This window comes from Platichthys flesus, chromosome 10 (assembly GCF_949316205.1).
Source record: "Platichthys flesus chromosome 10, fPlaFle2.1, whole genome shotgun sequence".
Taxonomy (NCBI): Eukaryota; Metazoa; Chordata; class Actinopteri; order Pleuronectiformes; family Pleuronectidae; genus Platichthys; species Platichthys flesus.
Genome location: NC_084954.1, coordinates 4,731,378 through 4,753,337, shown reverse-complemented (window position 1 = coordinate 4,753,337; position 21,960 = coordinate 4,731,378). Strand labels below are relative to the sequence as shown.

At 42.2% G+C, this 21,960-nt stretch overlaps 1 protein-coding gene across 1 annotated transcript in view; it reads right to left on the bottom strand.

Moving 5' to 3' along the window:
* Positions 1-18,744, bottom strand: part of mta1 (metastasis associated 1) — a 39,578-nt gene extending 20,834 nt beyond the window's left edge. The window contains exons 1-3 of the mRNA XM_062397639.1: positions 18,437-18,744; positions 5,131-5,198; positions 2,651-2,744 (exon numbers count right to left, since the gene is read on the bottom strand). Coding sequence (XP_062253623.1) covers positions 2,651-2,744; positions 5,131-5,198; positions 18,437-18,464 — 190 coding nt within the window. The 5' untranslated portion in view covers positions 18,465-18,744. The remainder of the gene's footprint in view (positions 1-2,650; positions 2,745-5,130; positions 5,199-18,436) is intronic.
* Positions 18,745-21,960: the final 3,216 nt, after the last annotated feature.

The window sequence follows — 21,960 nt, the reverse complement described above, 5'->3', positions numbered from 1 at the left end:
ACACACACACACACACACACACACACACACACACACACACACACACACACACACACACACACACACACACACACACACACACACACACACACACACACACACACACACACACACACACACACACACACACACACACACACACACACACAGGATACAGCCCACACCCATGCGGTGCGCAGCCATTCCTGCCATGCATTTTTTACATATTGCAAATGTCTGGAAGCCCCTCACCAAACTGCAGCTGGATGAGCACAGCCGAATCTGAGAGGCCGGCATAGGAGCAACCAACACAAACATTTCTCCAGGTTCAAAAAACAATGCCCTGCCACGTCTGTCAGTTTGCCAGAGGATCACACCACCGCTGGGTTTGAGCTCGACTGCTTTCGAATATCAATGTTTACTTGCCATGCAACGAGAAACCAGACACATTCAAATGTGTTTTCTCCTCAAACCATGGTCGATATTGGGGCTTTAAAAAAACTCAGAGGAGAACCACATCAGCAGAATAAACCCAAACTGCAGTAAAAATAAAAAAAGGTGTGTTCAGATAAAGCAGCGACTGTATGAACGCACACAAACACCAGTCAAAAATAATCACAGACTTTCTTAAAAAAGGGACACGCACACTGGGAAACTGATGCTGTGTGGTCCAAGAGAACAAACAATCCGGTGCTGCCACGGATACACCCCCAGGCCATCTCTGTGCACGCACACACAGACACACACTGAGCTGGCCACACCCAGTCAAAGTCTAGTGGCTGCTTTTGCCTGAACACCGACAGCTCGGGTGCAGTACGTCAGGATGTACCTCTATTAACCAATTTCTATGATTGATGTAATTAGGCTTATTTGAATTCCCCTGCTTTTAAGTTTGTCTGTATGGTTTAAGTTTAACTGTGTCATTAAGTCGTGGTTGTGCTCCGGACGGCCCGGCACAGGTAGCAGGCGCACGATTAACCACAGTTCAAACCTTCCTTTCAAGCCGACATAACCATAAGCTGTCTGCGAGTGCTGTTGACATTACTCATGCTGCACCACATCACAAACGGAGACAGAGACATGCAGGTCATCAGATGTGGACCAGACACAGTCCCGCTCGGTCGTGTCACCGTGTACTCGAACAGCTTCGGCCCTTTTTCCTCTGGCACCCGTGGCCCTTTTTTTTTTTTCACTCACTGGGCTACAAAATAGAGCCGTCACAGAAGGTGACACGTTCACTGGATCACGGAGCGACTAACAGAAGGCTCCACTGTTCGACAGCTGAAGTTTGCATTCGACAAGTCGTACAACTTTCTAAAACCAACAACCTGACATTCACACCCACGGTACACAGAGACAGGAGGGTTGAGCAGATGGAGTTTACCACGCTACCTAGGAGACTTTGTGTGTGTGCAACTCAGCACAAGATCAGAAATGCCCATCAGGAGAGACTCTCTGTAAGTAACCACCATTTTTCCCATTTGCACTACTAACTGGGGCATCCCCTGCTCTATGATGACACCAACATTCAAAACCAACTCAAAACGTGGCCTTTCAGAACAGATGTTTATACTTTTGAGTTTGGACAAATACTTTCACCTTTAATCCCACTACAATATGTATTTATGACAGTACTGCAAGCATTTAAATGGGATAATTTCATGTCCAAAAATATCTGTATTGAAAAATGATACTAGCAAAGTAAAGTACGACTATAAATTTCTAACTCACATTATACTTAGGATGGAGCTCAGTGTTGACAAAGGTAAATTCTCTTCCTATAAATCACATCCTTATCCTAAATACAAATAAATGTTTGAATCTGCATTAACATCTGGCTTGTATCTTCTCTGTCTGGATGACCAAGCTGCTTCAACAAAAGGTCAGATTAGGAGAATAGAGCTCTGTGCCAAAACAGGAAGTTTCTTGTCATGTTTAAAAAAAACGAAACGTTGTTAAGTGTAAATAAATCACATTACTCTCTTCTGCTTTACTCTTTGAATCCAGGCACTCAGGGTCAGTGCCCTGAAGGCATCGTTTCCAGCTGACCACCGGGGAGGCCGTCAGAAGTCTCTTTATGCACGTTGGTAACCTGCAAGTCTTCCATCATTCACCATTTTCAACTGAACCTTGTTCTTTCCATTCATTCATTTTTAAATCCATTGTTTAACTGTCTTTCTCCCTGAAAAACCTTGTGGAACCTGGAACTTTAGAAAGGCCGCACAATGTAGCCTGAGCCCATTCAATGTGTTCCAGCTGTTCCAGAGGCTGCGGGGCTTGCTCCAAGCTCTAAAAAGCAGCCCGCATTCAGGTGCACGCCACACAGCCACACTTCAACAGGGTGTCGTCATGTCGAAACATCCAGCAAATCGAAGGCTGCCTGGAATCAGACCTATCAGAGGAGGCTGCAGTGTGGAGTGTTTCTCTCAGCTCGGTAACAGCACACAAACTATTTAAATGTGTATGACCCCCTCGATAAGAATCTGGTTTGCAAATGTAGCCTCATAACAAAAAGGGCTCGAGCTTTCGGGTTCAGAGGAATCTTCTGAGGATTTGGATGTGAAGACAGTACAACTCTGCAGAGGTCTGCCAAAAGGAACTGGTTCTCAGTCCTGGCTGGTGAGCTCTTCATGCCGGGTGTTTGCTGGATGGGTTATGGTTGGTCACTCACTTGCATGTTTGTCTGCCAGGGCGATGAGTGTGCCGGAGATGTCCCTGCGCCGGTAAAAACACACCACTTTGGCCTCCACGTTCCCATTGGCTGTCTGCAAACCAGAGACAATCGGCGTTACCACGGCAACTAGTGGTGCCGCACACAGAGCACCCACACACACACACAAAAACACATTAATGAGGCTAGTTTTTTTTTTTTTAAGTTTGGCTTAAAAAACGCAGTGTGAGACTTCAGAAGTGTTCTCCAAATTACAATAAGTGTTGCAGTTGCAGGACAGGGAAGGAGTGTGGGGGGGGGGGGGGTGTTCTGTGCAGTCCGGAGATTCATTTCTCCTCAGTAACACTACATTGGTATTTTGATGCAACACTGTTTTTAAATTAGGAGCTTCACGAAAACGTCTTATTGAATAGTGCCTTAAAAAGAGAGAGAGTAAAACAGCTTTAAGTTTAAAAGAGTATAGATTACAATATTGATGCGTTACATATCTTTGGCAATCTGATATGATGATGCTGATGATGCTTTTATTGACAGAACGCGTCTTAAATTTGTTGTGCGTCACACAGCAGCTCCACGTTCAACATCCCAGGTAACAAAAATATCCGCAGCCTCGTACAGGCAGAGCACATTGGATTAGAAACTCTCATAAATAGAGGATGAAAGAGGGGGGATGACGGAGGACAAGCAAAGTGGAGACATTTTTTTTTACAGTCTGCAGACATTTATAATCAGACTTGCCACTCTGCCAATTATAAAATAATTAAAATCCAATTTTGTGAAAGTCTACATTTGGAAAAAAAATAAGCTTCGGCACAAAGGATTTGCTGATTTATGATTTTTATGTTTTTTAGACCAAATGAACACTTTTCTTTACAAATAAAATGTGAAGGCTTTCCAGGTTTCACAATTTTGTTTATATTCCCTTCTTTTGTTGCCTGGCGTACACAAATTGACATTTGTAGGTATAATACAGACAGAGCTGCCATAAATTTGAAGATGTTACATGAAGCATATTTCTCTTAAACGTTCAAGGACAGACTGTGAACAGGAAAACAAACTATTTTAATAACCAAGTTACGGTAATATTATGGATCTGCCTTCCTAAATAAGAGCTTTTTAAACTTCCCATTTATATGAAACTAAACTTGGTTGGTCCAACAAAATAATCAATCTGACACCATCATGTTTCTTTGTATTTTGTATTATTGTCTTCTACGCTCTGGACTGAAAGAGATATAAAGGTAATAATCAGCAGTTTAATCAATTGACCTGCTTGGTCATTTGTGTTTCTACATTTTTTTTTTTTTAAATCCTTTCCTTTAAATTCATTGCACTAAATACAAGAGAGTGATATCTGTTAGTGTTATAAAGTTCAGAGTATTTAACATTGCATACGCAGACTATTACGTAAAAGCCAGTTCCATCCAAACTCTTTCTTTTTCAACATTTCTGAGCAGTTGGTGGTTGTCTGTGATTTTTTCCCTTTCACACTGCTCTATACTTTCTAGACATTTATCTCGAGCCTCGTGGAGGAGAAACCCACGAATCCCCGAGGAGCAGAGAGACTGACAGTGACAGACAGAACAGACGGCTCACTCAGAGCTCTGTGTCAATCACATTAAACAGCCTCAGTATTATCCAGCACAGGCCCGGGACACAGAGGCACCTGTAACTAGTCCACAGAGACACAACTCGTTTTCTGCTCCTCTGACTGAACAATGTACGAGACTGAAGGCTGAGACTCACCCGCCGTCACCTTCTACAGCAACATTATGTGATAATACAACGGAGAACTTACCGCCTCCAGAGCCATAAAGATGTATTTGATTTAAACCGCACATTTCATAATCTTAAAATCGTATATTATCGATATATCTTTTATTTCTACAACTATCGTTATCGTATTGAACATATGAGCAATTCTCAATGCTGACGTATTATGTTGATTTTATCTGATAAAATGTTTAGTTTCTTACAAAAATAATTTCAATTAAGTAAATAATCAAACAGGTGTCTCATAAAACATTATTTGAAATATATACTTTTTTTAAACTTTTAATTTCTTTAGTAAGTGATTTATTGTTTATTGTCATATCCGAAGAGAAGCATCTGAAACTAAAATTACTAAAACAAGAAAATAGCTGCCTTTTGATTAACAGATTGTGTTTTAGGTCTATATTGGATTAAATTCAGAAATATTTGTTAAGTGTTCAAACCCTTTTTTTCCTCCATTTATATTTTTTTAAACAAAATCTATGTTTTCTTCCATAAAATAACTTGCAGGGTGAGAGACATAATGACACTGGGCTTCCTTATAAAATATAAAACTGAAAGAGAATAGGAAAATTAAACAGTGCATATATTTTCTGTTCATGTGAAAAGAAAGGGAGAATATTTATTGAAGTAAACCAAGGGTGTAAGAAAATATACTAACAAGAATAAAACGGATTTTATCTGTTCAACCTGAGACACACACTCACCTTGTTCAGCTCCTCTATCCTCCTGATCAGCAGTGGGTTACTGGACGAGTTCTCAAAATAAACATAATCTGCAGAGGAACAGCAAGAAGGAGGAAGAGAGAGAGAAAGAGAGAGGGGAATGAAAAGAAAAATAAAACAATCATTAGTCACAGTTGCAGGTATTTCAAGTATTCCACGCAATTTTCCCTGAGATCACTTGATTAATTTGTTATGTTGAAATGCAGAAATTTTGAAAACAGGACAATCTGGTGCATCGATAAAAGATAAATGTGACCGAGAGCAGCAGAATCAGAGAATAAATAATGACACATGACTGAAATGTCACAAAAGGAGAGGAAACGTGGAAACTCAGCCATTTGTGGACAAATGAGTTCACTGTAAATGTATTTGAATTAATACAGGAAACATGCAGTTCACCCTTTGTCACCAAGCATTCATGACATTGACAATTTCATGGTTTTTTGTTTTAATCTCGTCGTGTTCTCCTCAACACACAAGAGGATTAATCCCACCTACTGCGTACCTCAACAAACCCAACAGTCACGTGACAGCAGCGGACAGAAATGCACAAACAAACATTTTCCTTTGAAGATTTATGGGGAAATTTGGTTTGTGATCAATTTGGATGGAAACTCATCGTATGAATGGCTTAATCAATCCACAGACACATCTACAACATATTGAACTACATCAAGATTCAGTTATAGTTGGGAGGTCTGACCACACACACACACAAAACACGCACACACACACACACTTCAGACTGCAGTCTCATACTTCCTCAGCCATCATGCTTTCTTTGTCTTATTCCTCTGTTCATCCAACCCCCCTCTGTGTGTGTTGTTAGCATGCACGGTGTGTTTGCATGTGTGTGGGTGTATATGGGCGAATGCACAAGCTTTAGCGCGCATGTGTGGCTTTACTATGCGTGTCTCTGTGTGTGTGTGTGTATGGCTCCTGGCGCTGCTCCAGGCCCATTGGAGGATTAGCTCTCACCAGGATATCCCCACAGGCCCCGGTCTTGGTAGGGTGCCTGGTCTTAGCCCTGCATGTGTCTTGGCTGAGTGCTGTCAGATTATACCCCACACTTGGTCGGCTGCCTGGAGCCCGAGCTATCCTCCCTTCACCCCGAACCTCCCCCCTCCCCATCCGCGACGCTCCCTCAGGCCCCACATCATCTTGACCAAAAACATTGTCCAAACTTCCACCAGCATAACGGCGACCCACACCGACTCGTGTTTTTATTCCAACAGTCCAACACAAGCTGGTTTGGGCTTTCAGCCATCGTGTTGGAACACCCAGGACCTGCACTTAACGTCCAAATCTATCAAGCATTTCTATTACTGGCAGAGTTGAAAGGAAAAAGTTCACCTACAGACACTTTATTAAGCATCTGTCTGTCCACCCCTCTTCTTTATGGACAGATAGCTCCAGGATATAGATACAGCTACATCAGGGAATAATAATAATATATTAAATTTAGAGGAAATTAATGAACCTAATTTGACAAATTAAAAACGAATGGTTGGATCCAGCAAATTCTTTACACCGCTTTGACATTGTGAGAGAGGGTGTTATTCAATTTTTTGGGATAGAAATAATGCAGAGTTCTTGATGCAACTGCTGAGTCTGTTCAATCTGGTGCATCAAGATTTAATCTTTGTTGGGCCTTGGCCGAGATATGTGATCTACTGAGTTCTGTTCTAGTTTTCAGTGTGATTCAATGTGCAGATGATTTTTTTTTTTTTTAATTGGTTAATTAACAACTTGTTTTGACTGTAAAATGAGGCCTAATGAGACACCTTGAGACGTCCTGTGTGAACGATATTTACAAACAGTAAAATCACAACAACAACAAATTGACCCAGAAAGTGCATCATCCTTGAAAACTGAGACAACTGATTAATTAATAAAAGTAATTTTCTATCCATCACAAAATGTATTAATTTTAAGTCTCAAATTCAGTGTCAGTAATTTTAATTATGGGTTAATATTTTGTTTGAACCACATCACCTGTATATATCCATAATTCTACCTGAAAAGATAAATCAATTAGCAAAACCTTGAGGCAGATAAGTATCACAAAACGATGAAAAGAATTACGTATTACTCCAATTATATTTAATAATTATAATATTATTTTTTATCTTGCCCGTTATGATTCGACAGAGATTATGATGTCTAAAAATAAGACATATCTCCTCCACCTTCTGCATGAAAGTACAAACGTATATTAAAGAGAAAAAGTTATGACTAAATGTGATCGTCTGCAGCAGGCAGGAGAAAATATTTACAGCCTTGGAAAATGACATTCAAGACTTTTTAATACCTTCTAAAGCCTTAAGAAGTAAATTCACAGGTTTTATGACTTTACCTGACCTGCGTATGCCCAGCTGACTGGCCCAGTATGATGTTCACTCAATTAAATATTTCCTCAATATTTTACACACGCACTGAAGTGTATAAAGATGTTGAGAACTTAACGTTTCCTCTTGTGGGTTAACCAGCGCAGCGGCGGCAGCAGTTTATAAAAGCTTGTCGAGTGTAATTTCTATGACAGCTTCTTCTGGCGACCGCAGAAACACGTTCACTGCTCGAGCTTCGCCACGAGACGCGGAGAGGTGGTCGCATCCCGCCCATCGACTCTTCACCCTGTACCAGCTTGTTTCTAGATTCCGCTGCTTGAATATCAAATAGGCCAAGTGGAAATGGAGCGGAGCAGATAGAAAATGAAAACAAGATATTTGACTTGCGCTTGTTCTGGGGAGACGGCAGCCCGGAGGTGAGGGGTCAGACAAAAGGGTTTATGACCAGTTGGGATTTCCGGACTAGTTATTGAAATAAATGTGCAGGAAAGAAATTATTCAGACTCTTGAGGGCATCTTAAGCTACAACCTAGATTAGAGCTAATCAATTAATTGTTGAAACGATTAGTAAATCACCAGATGAGTAATCTGCAATTTTCTTCAGTTTATCTTAAAAGAGAAACAAAGCAAGGATGTCATTCAGCAGCCTAATGATCCAATACATTGTGATTATGAGATAAACAATGAATTCACTTCTTGAGCAACAATAACACAACATCCGAAGATTCAGGCTTTTTTGTGAGGATTCGCTGATTCTCTTCACAGTAAATTATATTTAATTAAGCACTTTTACCTTTCTTTAGTTAAATCTTTTACAGTTTATCAAATAATCAATATATTGAACTGATAATGGAAAACCCATTATTTGCAGCGGTTAACTGAACTGAAAGTGTCTCAAAGCAAAACATAAAGTAAAGGTCATTTATGAATAAAGGCTGCAATTAACAATTGAAACCTTATATATATATATATATGATTTATCCATCAATTTATTCATTAATGAATCTATTAAATATATGGAAAATGGTCCAAACCAAACCATACAATTTGAAACTAATTATTTTTAAAATAGGGAGGAGTGATCAGATGGTTAAGTATCAATTATTTCTTATGACTTATATTCAGGTCACAGCAGATGAGCTACACAGGCCATTAATGAGAAATATGTCAACAAACAAACAAGAAGTCTAGCATGAACAAAGACTATTTTAACATAGAAGAAAACAAAATTCCCTGGGATTAAAGTGAAAATTAATCTGTGGCAATTCACTGACCTAAAATTACATCCTGAAGATTTCAGTCTGTATTTTTCCTGTAATTACTGTCAGATGATGTGGTTCTTTCCATGAAGGTTTTAATAAATTAATAGGAAATAGCGGGACAGTAAAATAAAGCATTACGAAGATGTCTGTCAGTTGAACCAATTATCTACCCTGAAGTATGTGACAGGTTCCCTGAGTTTATGTTCATATCTTCCTGCAGCTTATTTTGTCTGGCAAACTGTTAAAATTCCAAATTATTCATTTTATATTAATGTGAAAACCGATGAGGAAATCTGTTTATTTGAAAAACTAAAGCTTAGCGGGACACCATCTACTGGACCTTGGACACTGAGATGTTCTTTTCAAATATTCCCTGTCGATATTAGGATTTTTATAAAAAAATGTCCACGTTCAAAAGACCTCATGACAAACCACAGAGAGACATGATGGCATTTTACTGCGTTTTTGACTTGTGCCAGTTCTGAGGGACCCGTCACTCAAGAGCCAAAATGCATCGCAACCATTTCAAACTGAAACATGTCAAACAATCCCACACATAGACACGTTTTTGGGGGTTAGTGACGCCACGTCTCTTCGTACATTTGAAGTAAATACGGGATATGGGACACAGAAGGCCGTCTACGTTTTTCCTGGCTCTAGAACTTTGGTTACCAGGAATGGAATCGCTTATAAGTTCAAGTTGTGTCCCCTCCAGCGAGAAACCCAGGGAAGAAAGCGGTGACAGTCAAGAGTGTGATGGGACTGCGTGTAGGAGTTTCCACCATGTGAGGAGCTGAGACCTGGTAGAGAGCGAGCTGGAGAGGAACTCAAAATGAGAGCACCAGAAAGAGAGAGAGAGGGGGAGAGAGAGAGAGAGAGAGAGAGAGAGGGAGGAGAGGGCCTGTAGGCACTGAGCAGCGTCCCTCCGTCTCTCCATTTCCCATCATCCCTCCCGCCACCTCGATCCGCGTATAACCCCCCCATCCACCCTCATGCTCTCCATCCCCCGCTTCCCGCGTCGACCAATCCGCTGGCTCCGGGACCTGCGACGTCACAGTGCAGTCGAATTTAGTGCGAGCCAATCAAGACATGTTACCGAGCCCCAAAAGAGAGAGTCTGCTGGGCTGATTCAAACCAGGCCAGAGAGAGAGAGAGAGAGAGAGAGAGAGAGAGAGAGAGAGAGAGAGAGAGAGAGAGAGAGAGAGAGAGAGAGAGAGAGAGAGAGAGAGAGAGAGAGAGAGAGAGAGAGAGAGAGAGAGAGAGAGAGAGAGAGAGAGAGAGAGAGAGAGAGAGAGAGAACATGAGATAACTGATGGAGTCTGGGTACAGACAGACAGACAGACAGACAGACAACATGAGATAACTGATGGAGTCTGGGTACAGAGAGAGAGAGAGAGAGAGAGAGAGAGAGAGAGAGAGAGAGAGAGAGAGAGAGAGAGAGAGAGAGAGAGAGAGAGAGAGAGAGAGAGAGAGAGAGAGAGAGAGAGAGAGAGAGAGAGAGAGAGAGAGAGAGAGAGAGAGAGAGAGAGAGAGAGAGAGACTGGAGGGTGTCACACGCACGGAAAACGAGCACAACTTCACAGAGACGTAAACGGACAAACGAGGAAGACATTTCAATTAAGAGGAAACATCAGAAATGAAACTACACAAAAGGTGCACTAATTAAAATTCGAAATGGAGGACTAATTGGAACCAGAAAATCAATCTGCGACTATTTTTTTTTTATAAAGGATTAATTGTCAGGGTCTAATGTTCCAAACATTCGCCGGTTAAAGCTTCTCAAATGTGATAATCTGCAGCTTTTGTCGTCGACCATAAACCGAATCTGTTTGGGTTTCGGAGGGTTGGCAAACTGAACCAGCAATTTGAATACATCATTTTGGGCTGAGGGAAATCACAGCCGGCACTTCTGACCAACTTCTGACATTTTATGGACAAAATGAGGAATCAAGGAAATAAACGGTGGTTGCAGCGCTTGTGGCCTGATACACACAAATACACTACTAATGGATTCACATCTCAACTACTTAGCCCGTCAATAAAAAAGGACCAGACATTGTGTTCTATGTGAACTAACTTCAGGATAATCTAAGGACTTATCATTTAAATCCCTGGTCTGAATGATTCACAACAGTTTAATATATTAAGTCTTGTCAGAACTGATTTAACGGATACTGGTCGAGATGATAAACTACACAAAATGATTTTTTTCATCTATTCTCAAAGGTCTGAAAACTATTCAATGGAAACTTTTTGAGGTATACACAATGAATTACAGCTGCAGATATTGGTTTTATGGATTCTGCGATTCATACATTAAAATCAAATTAACAAGCAATTATTTTGAAACCAATTTGGATTTTCCATTTTTCATTTTCCAACATCTTGAACTTGAATAATATCACCTGATTATAAAAACTGTTTGTTACTTTTCAGCTCTGCAGTAAATCCCTCTGCTGCAGAATCATCAGACTATTTGCCAAGGCGTGGTGATCACCTGAGAGAACCAACTGTTCCTCCTGCTGGCTTCAGAGAAACTGCCTCTCCCACCCTCCGCTGCCATGCAATATGTATTAAGCCACAAGCGAAGTCTCATGGCTGTACACCCAGTGCTTGAGACAGGTAGCATCATTTCTGTGAATTTTGCACATATTACAACAAAAAACACCAAACCTTCCAAATACCTCAGTGCTTAATGCAATCTCAACAAAAACATTTCTACAGGAACTATGAATTTAAGCCTCAAATCTGAATTTCCAGTGCCAATTTTAATGCATTTGACAATTTTCATCACAGACACAGTTAATTTGGGATTCAGAAAATTACCGAGGCTCCTGACGCAGCCTGAGTAAGTACAGGGGCGGTGTCTATAAACAGTATAATGAGAAGGGCTGAGAAGCTACAGAGAAGACGGGAGACAGAGAGGCAGGAAACGGAGAACGTGAACATCTGCCCACGTTCGTCCACGCGCACATATACCCCCCACCCCACCCCCCCCCAGATTCAAGGCTCGCACACGGGTGAACCTGATAAAGGATCGTGGCGTTCAACCCGTTAGAGAAGCGTCTCGTTCGGCCTCACTGAGTGAGAAAGGGTTCTTGAGGGGCGTGTCTTTCATTGTGAGCAGCAACCGTGGAAAGAGATGACTCAGAAGGGGGTTTCTATGGCAATGGCAGGTGATTTCATCTCCTGAATCAATCTGTCACCTCTTTCTTTCTTTCACACTTTGATACAACTTACTTTCCCTGATCAGACCTCGACACAGCTGCTCACCTCTGCCCAGAATGAGACTCAAGCGTTTATCTATTCATCGATTACTCTCGTCTTTCCTGCATGAAGTCAGTTATGCGTAATGCTCTGCACACTCTCCTTCTGACCTGAGAGATAATCGTCATTCAACACATAAAGTACTCATATTTTGATATATCAATTTGTTCTGCCTAATGATGTTTAAGCAGAGATTGACTTGATTTAATTTAAACTTGTTCTAACTTGGATTAAGCAGCAACCTTAAGTAAGATTTACACAAAACTTCCCTCTCAAACAACCATTTCAGCATTTTGGACAAAAATATTAAATTCCAGATAACGGTGCTCCTGCTAAGATGCTACAAGGCAGCTAGAGCTCGCGCCAAAGCCTGTTTATTTCTATTTTACATGCATATTTTTTGTGTACATGCACTGTGCAGTTATCAATGGAAATTTGACGATTGTTGTGAACGCAAATCCGCAGGCCTCGTAGAATAATGTGCGTAGGAATCCAGGAGAAGTCGATGTGTGAACACAGCAGTGGACCCCCCCGCTGGATTCATAGAGCAGCTGGATTCTAGCACGAGACAGATCCAAAAATGAATACAAAAATAAAGAAAACATATCTCTGTGACACACACAAAGAAGAAACCGACGAATATGCCCGGAGAGTTTGTGGTAATAAGAGCAGCCCCCCCGGCGTCTGTGTGTTGAGAACAAAATCACATGAACTACGTAGCAGAGTTAATATGACTGCTCCACCTCTCCCCTGAATTATGCAGAGGATTTGTTGCTGTTGTGAAAGCATCTGTGCAGAGAACCTCCCGCTGCCTCCTGCATGTGTGAAAGGTGAACTCTGGGTAAACTCCGGAGACGATTCTCCGTATTTTAACCGGAGGACATGTCTGAAAACAGCCCGCGTCTCTAATAGCCGTCGTGCATCGGTTGAAGTGACCGTGCCTGTGTTTGTCAGGGTGCCAGCGAAACAAGCCTCAGATCTTAACTCTGCCCACGAGTGTGTGCACCCACCAGATCTGTGACAGAAGCAACTGCCAGCGTGGGCAATTAACACCAGGCACCAGCCAAACAGAGTGTGGGCACTGTCAAAGTTTGTAAGTTAGTCAGTTTGTAGATTAGTAAACACTGCGACACCTTGGAGCAGGTTCTGAATCCTCACGGGCAGCGAGGAGAAAATCCTCGGCACTCACCAGCCAAATGAAATGTGGGCGCTGACACCAAAGTTAGCCACTTTTTTGAGTTGGTAAACACCACAACACGTAAAGCACATTTTGCAGAAGAGCTTTCACTGGTCAGCAGTCTTGGAACAGACACGTTTTTTAAAAGTTAGATGCAACGATTTTTAAAATAGTCATAAAACATGCTCTCTATAATCCATTCTGCTGTATACACTGGTTATTAAGAGATGGGGAGCATCTTTAAACAGTGTGAACGGTGAATCTGTCCTGGGCCACATTTGAAGGACGTCCTCCTCAGCTGACGTCCTCACCACGAATCAAACATATCTTTTATATTCTCGTTGATTTGTTTGGAACCAACGCCACAATATCACACACTTTACTTAAAATGGTAAAATCTGTATTCAGAATGCAGCTGCACGAGATTCAATCAGCGCTTCTCTCACTGCTCTCTCTCTCCCTCTTGCACACACCGATACACACAAAGTGACATCGCACACACTTGTGTTCTCAGACAGGGTAAAAACAACATAACTTGGTTTTCCAGAGCAGAAATGATGTCTGATTCATTTGCATATGTGATCGGATCAACAGATGTTAATACCAGGTGTGTATGGGGCCTTCGAGATCCGACCCTCCGACGTGGTCTGGGACGCATGTGGACACAGTCTTTAAACTGTGTGAGTCGGTGTGTCCTGGGCCACACTGAAGAATCGCCTCCTCAGCTGACTTGCTCTGACCGGCTACAGCTTCACTACGAAATGAAAATATTTGTACTCTTCTCAGTGGTTCCCATACATTGATTTATTTCTGGCCACCACCACCACAATATAAACATCGACCGCCACATATCGATTTTCTTTATTTTCAAATGGGTAAAATCTTATTTCATAGTAGAGCTGCATGCAGAGCACTGAACTGCACCTGGCTCTACTCTCTTTCTTACACACACACACACACACACACACACACACACACACACACACACACACACACACACACACACACACACACACACACACACACACACACACACACACACACACACACACACACACACACACACACACACACACACACACACACACACACACACACACACACACACACACACACACACACACACACACACACTTTTCCAATCATTTTAGATCTGCTCATAAGTGGCAACTGGGGACAAAGCAATGAAGTTAGGAACTTTGACCTGTCCGCACATGTTAATACCAGGTCTGAACAGGATCTAAGTGAGACCTGGTAGCCTCCATAAGGTTGGGCTAGTTCAAAGTTGTGATCCTGATGGCAAAAATAATGGATTAATCCTGAAAGGCTGTAGATGGAGCACTTCTCTCCTTATGAAAGTAAGACTGGTGCTTGTCCATCTACGACTACAACCCTACCTGCCTTAACTTAAGCTGCAGCAAAGCACGAGAGCTAAACTTACCAGAATGCATGCACTCGTGCTGTAGTAGACTATGGTAATGTCAGTTCTGTATTTCTCCTTTTAACCTGATCATTGTGATAAAAGAAGAAATAACCACAATGATAATGCTCCTAGTTTGTGAAGACTTGCCTCACAGCACTATAAACAGCTGTGCACTATTTTGGCATCAGAGAAGCCATAGAATCCACAGATCTGTGGCTCAAACTGGACTTTGTGGATCCTATTTCACGTCTCAGTGGTGCATCAAAGACACCACGCCCCCAACAACACGGCCCCCTGTGTGGTTTTAACCCCAAACGTCAGCTAAAGCCTGACATTACCTTCAGAGACACCCAGGAAAACCTCTTGTGGATTTTGTTTTTATATCGTTTACAGTGAAAGTGCATGGGGAGGAGATCTTCTGATGACCAGTGTGAACATTAGGAGTAATTGCATCAAACAAATCCTGTGTCAATGCTCATACGGGCACCAAGCTGTGGTTTAAGGACATGTTCAAACATTGAGAACATATCCTTTAAAGTGTTCAAATCCAGATCCTAACGTAACTATTTCTTTTCTCATTGTCTCACGAGAGTAATTTCTCCCCGAGCAGTAAATCTGCAGCGAGTCCTTCCTAGTGACTTTTTGCAGGTTCAGACTTTTAAAACTTCTGGAGCCTGTTCTCATAAAACTCTGCGCTGCTCGTTTCTCGTCCCTTTCCACCTTTAAGATGATAAGACTCATGGTTCAGCTTCTACTTCCACGTGAGTGGGGTTAAGTACACGGAAGAAGCGCTGCAGGCACCGGAAGAATGGCTTGTGGCCTGCACGGTAAAAACAAAGACATCAAGGCCTACAAAGCCGGCTTTTGTCCAGGGCTCATTCACGAGGGAAGTCATTGCTTTTCCAAGATGATCCAGCATTGTCTTGCAAAGTGGCGGCCATCTTTCCAAGGGCCCTGCTTTGTTCTGACGTGAGCTGAACTGGTCTCAGGAGAAGATTCACTCAATCGTGAGACAGATTTTTGGCCTTAATTCTGTGTGTTTTAGATATCAATTACGACTGTGGAGCAGCAATTTAACAGTTTTTTTACTGAGTCATGTGATTTTTGTGTTTTCAGATTAATTTCGGTTAATGAACAAGTAGGCCTGAATTGTAAATGTTTCGGTTTTGCCTTCCAAAGGCGAACAATAACTTGTATGTGTGATTCTGATCAAAAAGAACAATGTTCTGCTGTTAATGTGAATTGTTTAATTCATTTTGATTAAATTAACTTTCATTTTAAACGGCAGGGCGCTGCGGCACGGGGAGCAAAATAATACACCGTCCTGAAGCTACAATTAGCATAAATCACTCGTTGTTACTATTCTGCAAGCAAATAACCTTTCTGGAGAGAAGACAAACAAGCTCGGCTGGTTGGTGGCGCCGCGGAAAAGGCCGACAGAGTGAGGAGACGGAACAAATTCACCAACATTCAGCTGGTGAAGTGTTAAGTTTGTGCCCTGCTCTGGATGTAATCCGGTTCTCACTCAGGTAGGCCTTGATTCATTTGATTGATTAAGAGGACAGTGACGTACACTACGGGCTATTTTTGCTCCAGGTACCAGGAGACACTGTTTTGTCAGTCGTTGTATATAAATACATCTTCAAAATGTAATGAGTCGCTCATGTTTTGCCTGCATCTCTCTTGGACATGTATACACTTGGAATCCATCATGATCCACACATTACTCCCTGGAAGATGCCAGGAAACAACCTATCTTGCAATAAAGAGGTCTGGATCCTCCCCTCGGCCCGGATCCAAGCCAAAATTGAACAGGATAATAGAAATTTGTTCAGTAGTTTGTGTGTAATCCTGCTGACAAACACACCAAGCAAACAACAAGCAAACACACAAAAAGGTCAGGGCCTAAAACATAAGCTTTAGGAAAGAGCTGACTACAATGATATCAAAACAAACTTGAATGAAAGAATGCAGTTGATGAAAAAGGAGGCTGACCAGCTCACACAGGCTACACCTGTAATCTACAGTCTTACAAACAGTTTTTTTTGTACATTTTTAAGCCCTTTTTAGGCAAAATGAGCAGAAAATTGGGTGCAGACAATTTTTGGAGTTTGCCTTTTATACATAAAGAACGTGGCAGGAGGTGTTCTGGGTCAGATGCATTCAAAGCATAGAGCATGGGGGAGGCAGGACACGACAAACTCTGCTGGAGATATCATGTTGACGTTGGGCTTCATCACCAAAAGCTCTTGAATCTCACCTTAGTGAGACGCCGCCTTCTCATCCGGAAGTATTTTTTGTATTCTATACGGTTTATTTTCAGTTTTGCGTTCGTCACATGTAAGAAAACATCATCCATCACCCGAACGTTTTCCTGCTGTATTATCACGTGCTCTCACTCAGACATGTTCCAGACATTTACTAAGGGGGCTGGCAGGTAAAGTTCTTGAAAAGACCGGGAGCAACTCACTGGGACGATTGGCAATCTCACGTAAACTGCTTTCAGACACACACTGAACTCTGCAGCTCCCACGTATTTGACGACTGTTCGAAATGCGATGCAGATGCACGTATAGCATAAAAAAATATCCTCTTGTGAACAAGGTGTCTCCCAAGTAGAAGACACCGGCGTCTTTGTGCGTTATGGAAAATCACGTTATCTCTGCAGCAGAGTTTTTACGTCACGTCCTTCCTTTGCTGGCTCCACCCCTCGACCTGAGTAACGCGTGAGGATTTGTTGCTGTTGTGTACGTGTGTGCGCAGAGATCCTACCGAAAGGTGAACTCTGGGGAAACTCCTTAGCCAGTTGTCCCGATTTTACCCGCAGGTCACGTTTGAAAACGACCACACAGGTCCAGCGAATCGCCCGGGAGCTCAACGCGCATCGGAAGTCAGCTGCGTTGGAACACTACAGCAATTTCCTCCCAATGAGTGAAAATCCTGCAGCACTCTCCTGGTCCACCCACCCTTGCATGAAATAATTAAAATAAGAAAAACACTAACCACTGCTTTGTTTAAGCTGTGTTGAATCACAGCACCATAAGCAGAAAATGAGTGGGAGGGGGAAACTGGAATCTTAATTAGGTATTAACTGGAGTTGCCTGAATAAAAAAGAAAAAAGCAGCAGAAGAAACCCTGGTTAAAGATGTGCAGGAAAAAAAAATCATCTTTAATTATGTTTCAGCTTCATTTTTTTAAGAAGCTGGAACAAAGGTAAACAAGGTCACCTTTAACTTTTTTTGGTTTGGAGAGGGGGGGGGGGGGGTGTTTTGTTCTTTCCCTGCAGAAGCATCAGTTCCTCCCCGCCAGTCTTCAGGGAGTCTGCAGGTCTGAGTGGATGTTATTGTGTAAAAGAGAGAGACGCCAAAACTTTTCTAGGTGTGTGTGTCTCCACCTCAACTTCAACACAACGCATAGAAACACAACGCACGTCAGGCTCCGCGCTGCTGGAGGAGTTGTGTCGCGGGATTCGAGCTAAGTTACAACAATACAAAAAAACGAGAGAGAGAGAGAGCGAGAGAGAAAGAAACGAGGCGAGAGGGAGACCGCTGCTCTTCATCAGCCATCCTCCTCTTCGCCATCATCATCAGTGAGGCTTGGGGGGGAGGAGGAAGAGGAGGAGGAGAAGAAGGGGGGGGAATAAACGAAGGGAAGGAAAAAGACGGAGCACGCTCTGTAAACACATTTTTTTTTTTAAAACACCCGCGGCGAATCATAGCGAGTCCGCCATAAAACAAACCCACCGCACGTCCGCGGCCGGTGATACGTTCTTCCCCCCCCAGCTCCACCTCACCCGCCGCCGTTTGCTTACCTCCAACCCGGTACATGTTCGCTGCCATGGCTGCCCCCGGGTCCCCGGCGTCCTCTCCAGGTAGAGGGGTGGCTCTGCTCGCTCTCTGGCCGCCGGAGCTCTGCTCGCACCGCCGCCGCTGCGTGTTGGAAAATGGAGGATCGATCGATACGGAGCGGCCGACGCAGCTTAAAGAGACAGTGCACCTCCCGAGCTGTGGCGGCGAGATTCAAACCCGGCGAGAGGGAGCTGCGGTTGCGACCGTTAGCTAGAAGCCCGACGACGCCATTGTTGCTCCCGCTGCTCGCTGGTCCCGGTCCAACTGCAAGTGTGACGGTGTAACAAAACTACGGGAAACCGTGAGGGCCAAGTAGATCAGAGGATTTGTCTTTAAGTGTTGCATAGTTGTAAAAACATAATTGGGAAAACCAAGGATAAACTTGAAGTATCAATCAATCAATCAATCAAGTTGTATTTCTATAGACTGGCAATAACAGTTGTCTTATGTATAAGTACTTTAAACATTGACACACCTCTCCATTGAGTTATAAACTCTTTCTACTAGTCTTGGTTGGAAGTGTCGCTCCTTGTTGAACCCTGTGAGACAAATTGTGATTTGTGAATATGGGCTATACAAATCAAATTTGATTGATTGATTGATATTCACAAATCACAATTTTCCTCATGCAAATCCTCTATCTTTAACCCTCAACAATAGTAATGAAAAACGAGCAAAGAAAACTCAGCCACACGTGAGAGATCCTTCTCCATGGACGGACAAAAGTGCAATAGATGCTTCATATAACTGAGAACAACAACAAAATAACAATATTTACAAAAATGATTAGAAGAAACAGTTTGGAACATAATGGAATTCAATGTTTAAAGTATTTGTACATAAGAAACTGTCTGATGGAGATGATGGGAGCAGCAATGACAATTGAAATTGAGAAGTTATGATCAGTGATGGGAGACTGTATGAGTAGGTTTATTGTATATCAATAAGTCTGGGTGTAATCATAGTCCACAATCAGGATCCACCCCCACCATGATCCACCACCATGATCCACCATCATGCTCCAACATCAGCTGCCACCATGATCCACCACCCCGGAATAAAAAATATCCACCATGACCTGTCCTCTCCAACTTATACGCTTGCCTCACTGAAAAACGTTTTAGAGCATGAACCTTTTGAAGGTATATTGTAAGATGTTTGTATTATGCTTTAATATCTTCACGTTGTAGCAACTAATACATATGAATCAAACCTCAACTTACACTTTAATGTATTTCTTTACAAAACGATTGATAAGTCTAACAAATGTAAAAAATAAAGTGGCAAAAGCCCCATTATTATATACCTAAATACCCGCTGTTGTCAAAAGGCCCAAATTCTGGGGAAAATGTGGAAACCATAGCAAACATTCTGATGTTAGAAGCTAGTATCAGTCAATTTCTACTTGGATTTAGTAGCTTTCACCAGTAAAAATGATAAAACTATCAGGAGAGCCCCTGAAGCCTGGAAAAAAACAAATTTCTTACCTTTTTTGACAAGATAATAACTTAGGTGGACAAGCCTTAAAGATGATACATAAAAATCAATTTACCTGGATCCTCTTGCGTTAGGAAATGAAGCATCCCTGTCTCATCGCATCACACATCAATGCTGGGATCCTAAATCCCTCAGTTCAGTGGTGTAAATTGATGTCAGTGGACTGGATCTATGGGCAGGGCCCCATGGGCTTGGTTGCAGAGAAGAACAAGCTCAGTTGAACTTAATTAATGTATGCAAGAATGCTCTCTCACCATGGAGACAGTAACCAGATAAATGTTAACGATTGCCTCATGTAAAAGCATCTAGTCTGATTCTTGGGGTGTTTATGCAGTGCAGTATTTAATTTGTACAAAATCTGTGTATGCTGGCTTTAGGAGGCTAATACTTGCTTTTAGACTATGTACAATGTAAAGTTGTATATTCCTGTTCCCTGTATCTATAAATGTTTAATGGTTAAATTTTACTAATTATTTTGTTTATTTTCCTGTCAGCAAATGCATGTTGCTTTGTCTCTATGTAGCAAATCCGGGATGCAGATAAATCCATTTGTTTATTGTATGATAGTGTTCATATTTACATTATCTCTGTATGTGACATGAATGCACCCACTTTATCGTTTCAGTGTGCAGTGCATGGAGGAAATGCACAGTGACTGATCATATAATATCACAGGATTCATAGGATTCTTGCAGCATAACAGGAGGGTTTAAGACAATCTGGCTTATTACGGCAACCTACGTAGTTGTTGTATGAACCCCCGTACACGTGGGCAGGGTTTTGTTTTGTTTGGCATAATCCACCATTAAAATAAAATGGGACATTTTGCAGTGCAACAAAAAAGCAGCAGCACAATTTCCTCTCCAACAAATACAGCTATTCTCCCTGGTTATTGTAAGATTATATTTTGAGCAGGCGTAAGATAATTAAGAGTGCATTCGCTTCTGAAAATAACCAAGAATCACAAAAAGTACAGTTTTTAATCCGAGTCTGCTCAGCATACAGCGTTGAGATAATTGAGATGTAGTATAAAAAGAGAGGTTCATAATTGCGTCATGTTCCATGGTAGCTGTTTGATTAGCTCAGTTTTTATTGTGGAAACGAGAGCGCTGCAGAACCTCGGTGCTGCAGGAATGCTGTGGTGAAGGCTACATCTGATCTATACCATATGGAAGCCTCAATTATGTTGCCTAACACAGGGGACTACAGTCTGCAGTCACGTGACCACCATAAGCCAATCGTGTGCACTTACAGTGTGCACTGCTGCTCAAGTGTGCAGGGTTGTCTCAGGGCTGGAACGGTGCAGCATCCGAGGGATCCTGTATGGGTCTCAGGGCTCCTTTCTTAAAAAGAATGAGACAGATAGAGTGTGTGTGTGTGTCTGTGTGTCTGTGTGTGTACGTGTGTGTGCCTGTGTGTGTGTGTGCACAACCTTTCACATCATGAAGACTAAAAAACAGTGAATTTCAACATGTTTTCTCCGATGATAACATGCACGATATTGAGCTGAGTATTGAAATAACAGTATAACCAATGAATTTTTCATATATTTGCTCAATGCTTTGCAAATAAAGTGCATTTCTTAAAAATACAGCCATTTTTTTCATGTGCTCACCATCCTAGTTAACGTTTCTTTTCCTGATATACTGTACCATAAAAATGGACAGTATATCAACGAAAGTCCCAGTGCAGTTTCTATGTCATGGATCACACGTCAGCTGTCAGACGTGAGCTCTCTTTTAAGCTCTTGTAGAGTTCCCCAGTAACCTGTTCCAATACATAATGTGGTCTTGATTAAAGGGGGGGGGGAAGGTGGTCAACAGTGCAGCCTTGTATTTGGGAACTGTGACGACTTTCATTTGGGCAGTTTGTTTATTTGGCTGCCGGCCGCTGTGCAGATGTTCTTATTGAATCCACTTGCCCCTCTGCCAGATGTTGCTCCTATGAGGACGAAAGGCAGGCAGGACTCGGCACGGTGCAGGTGTTCTCC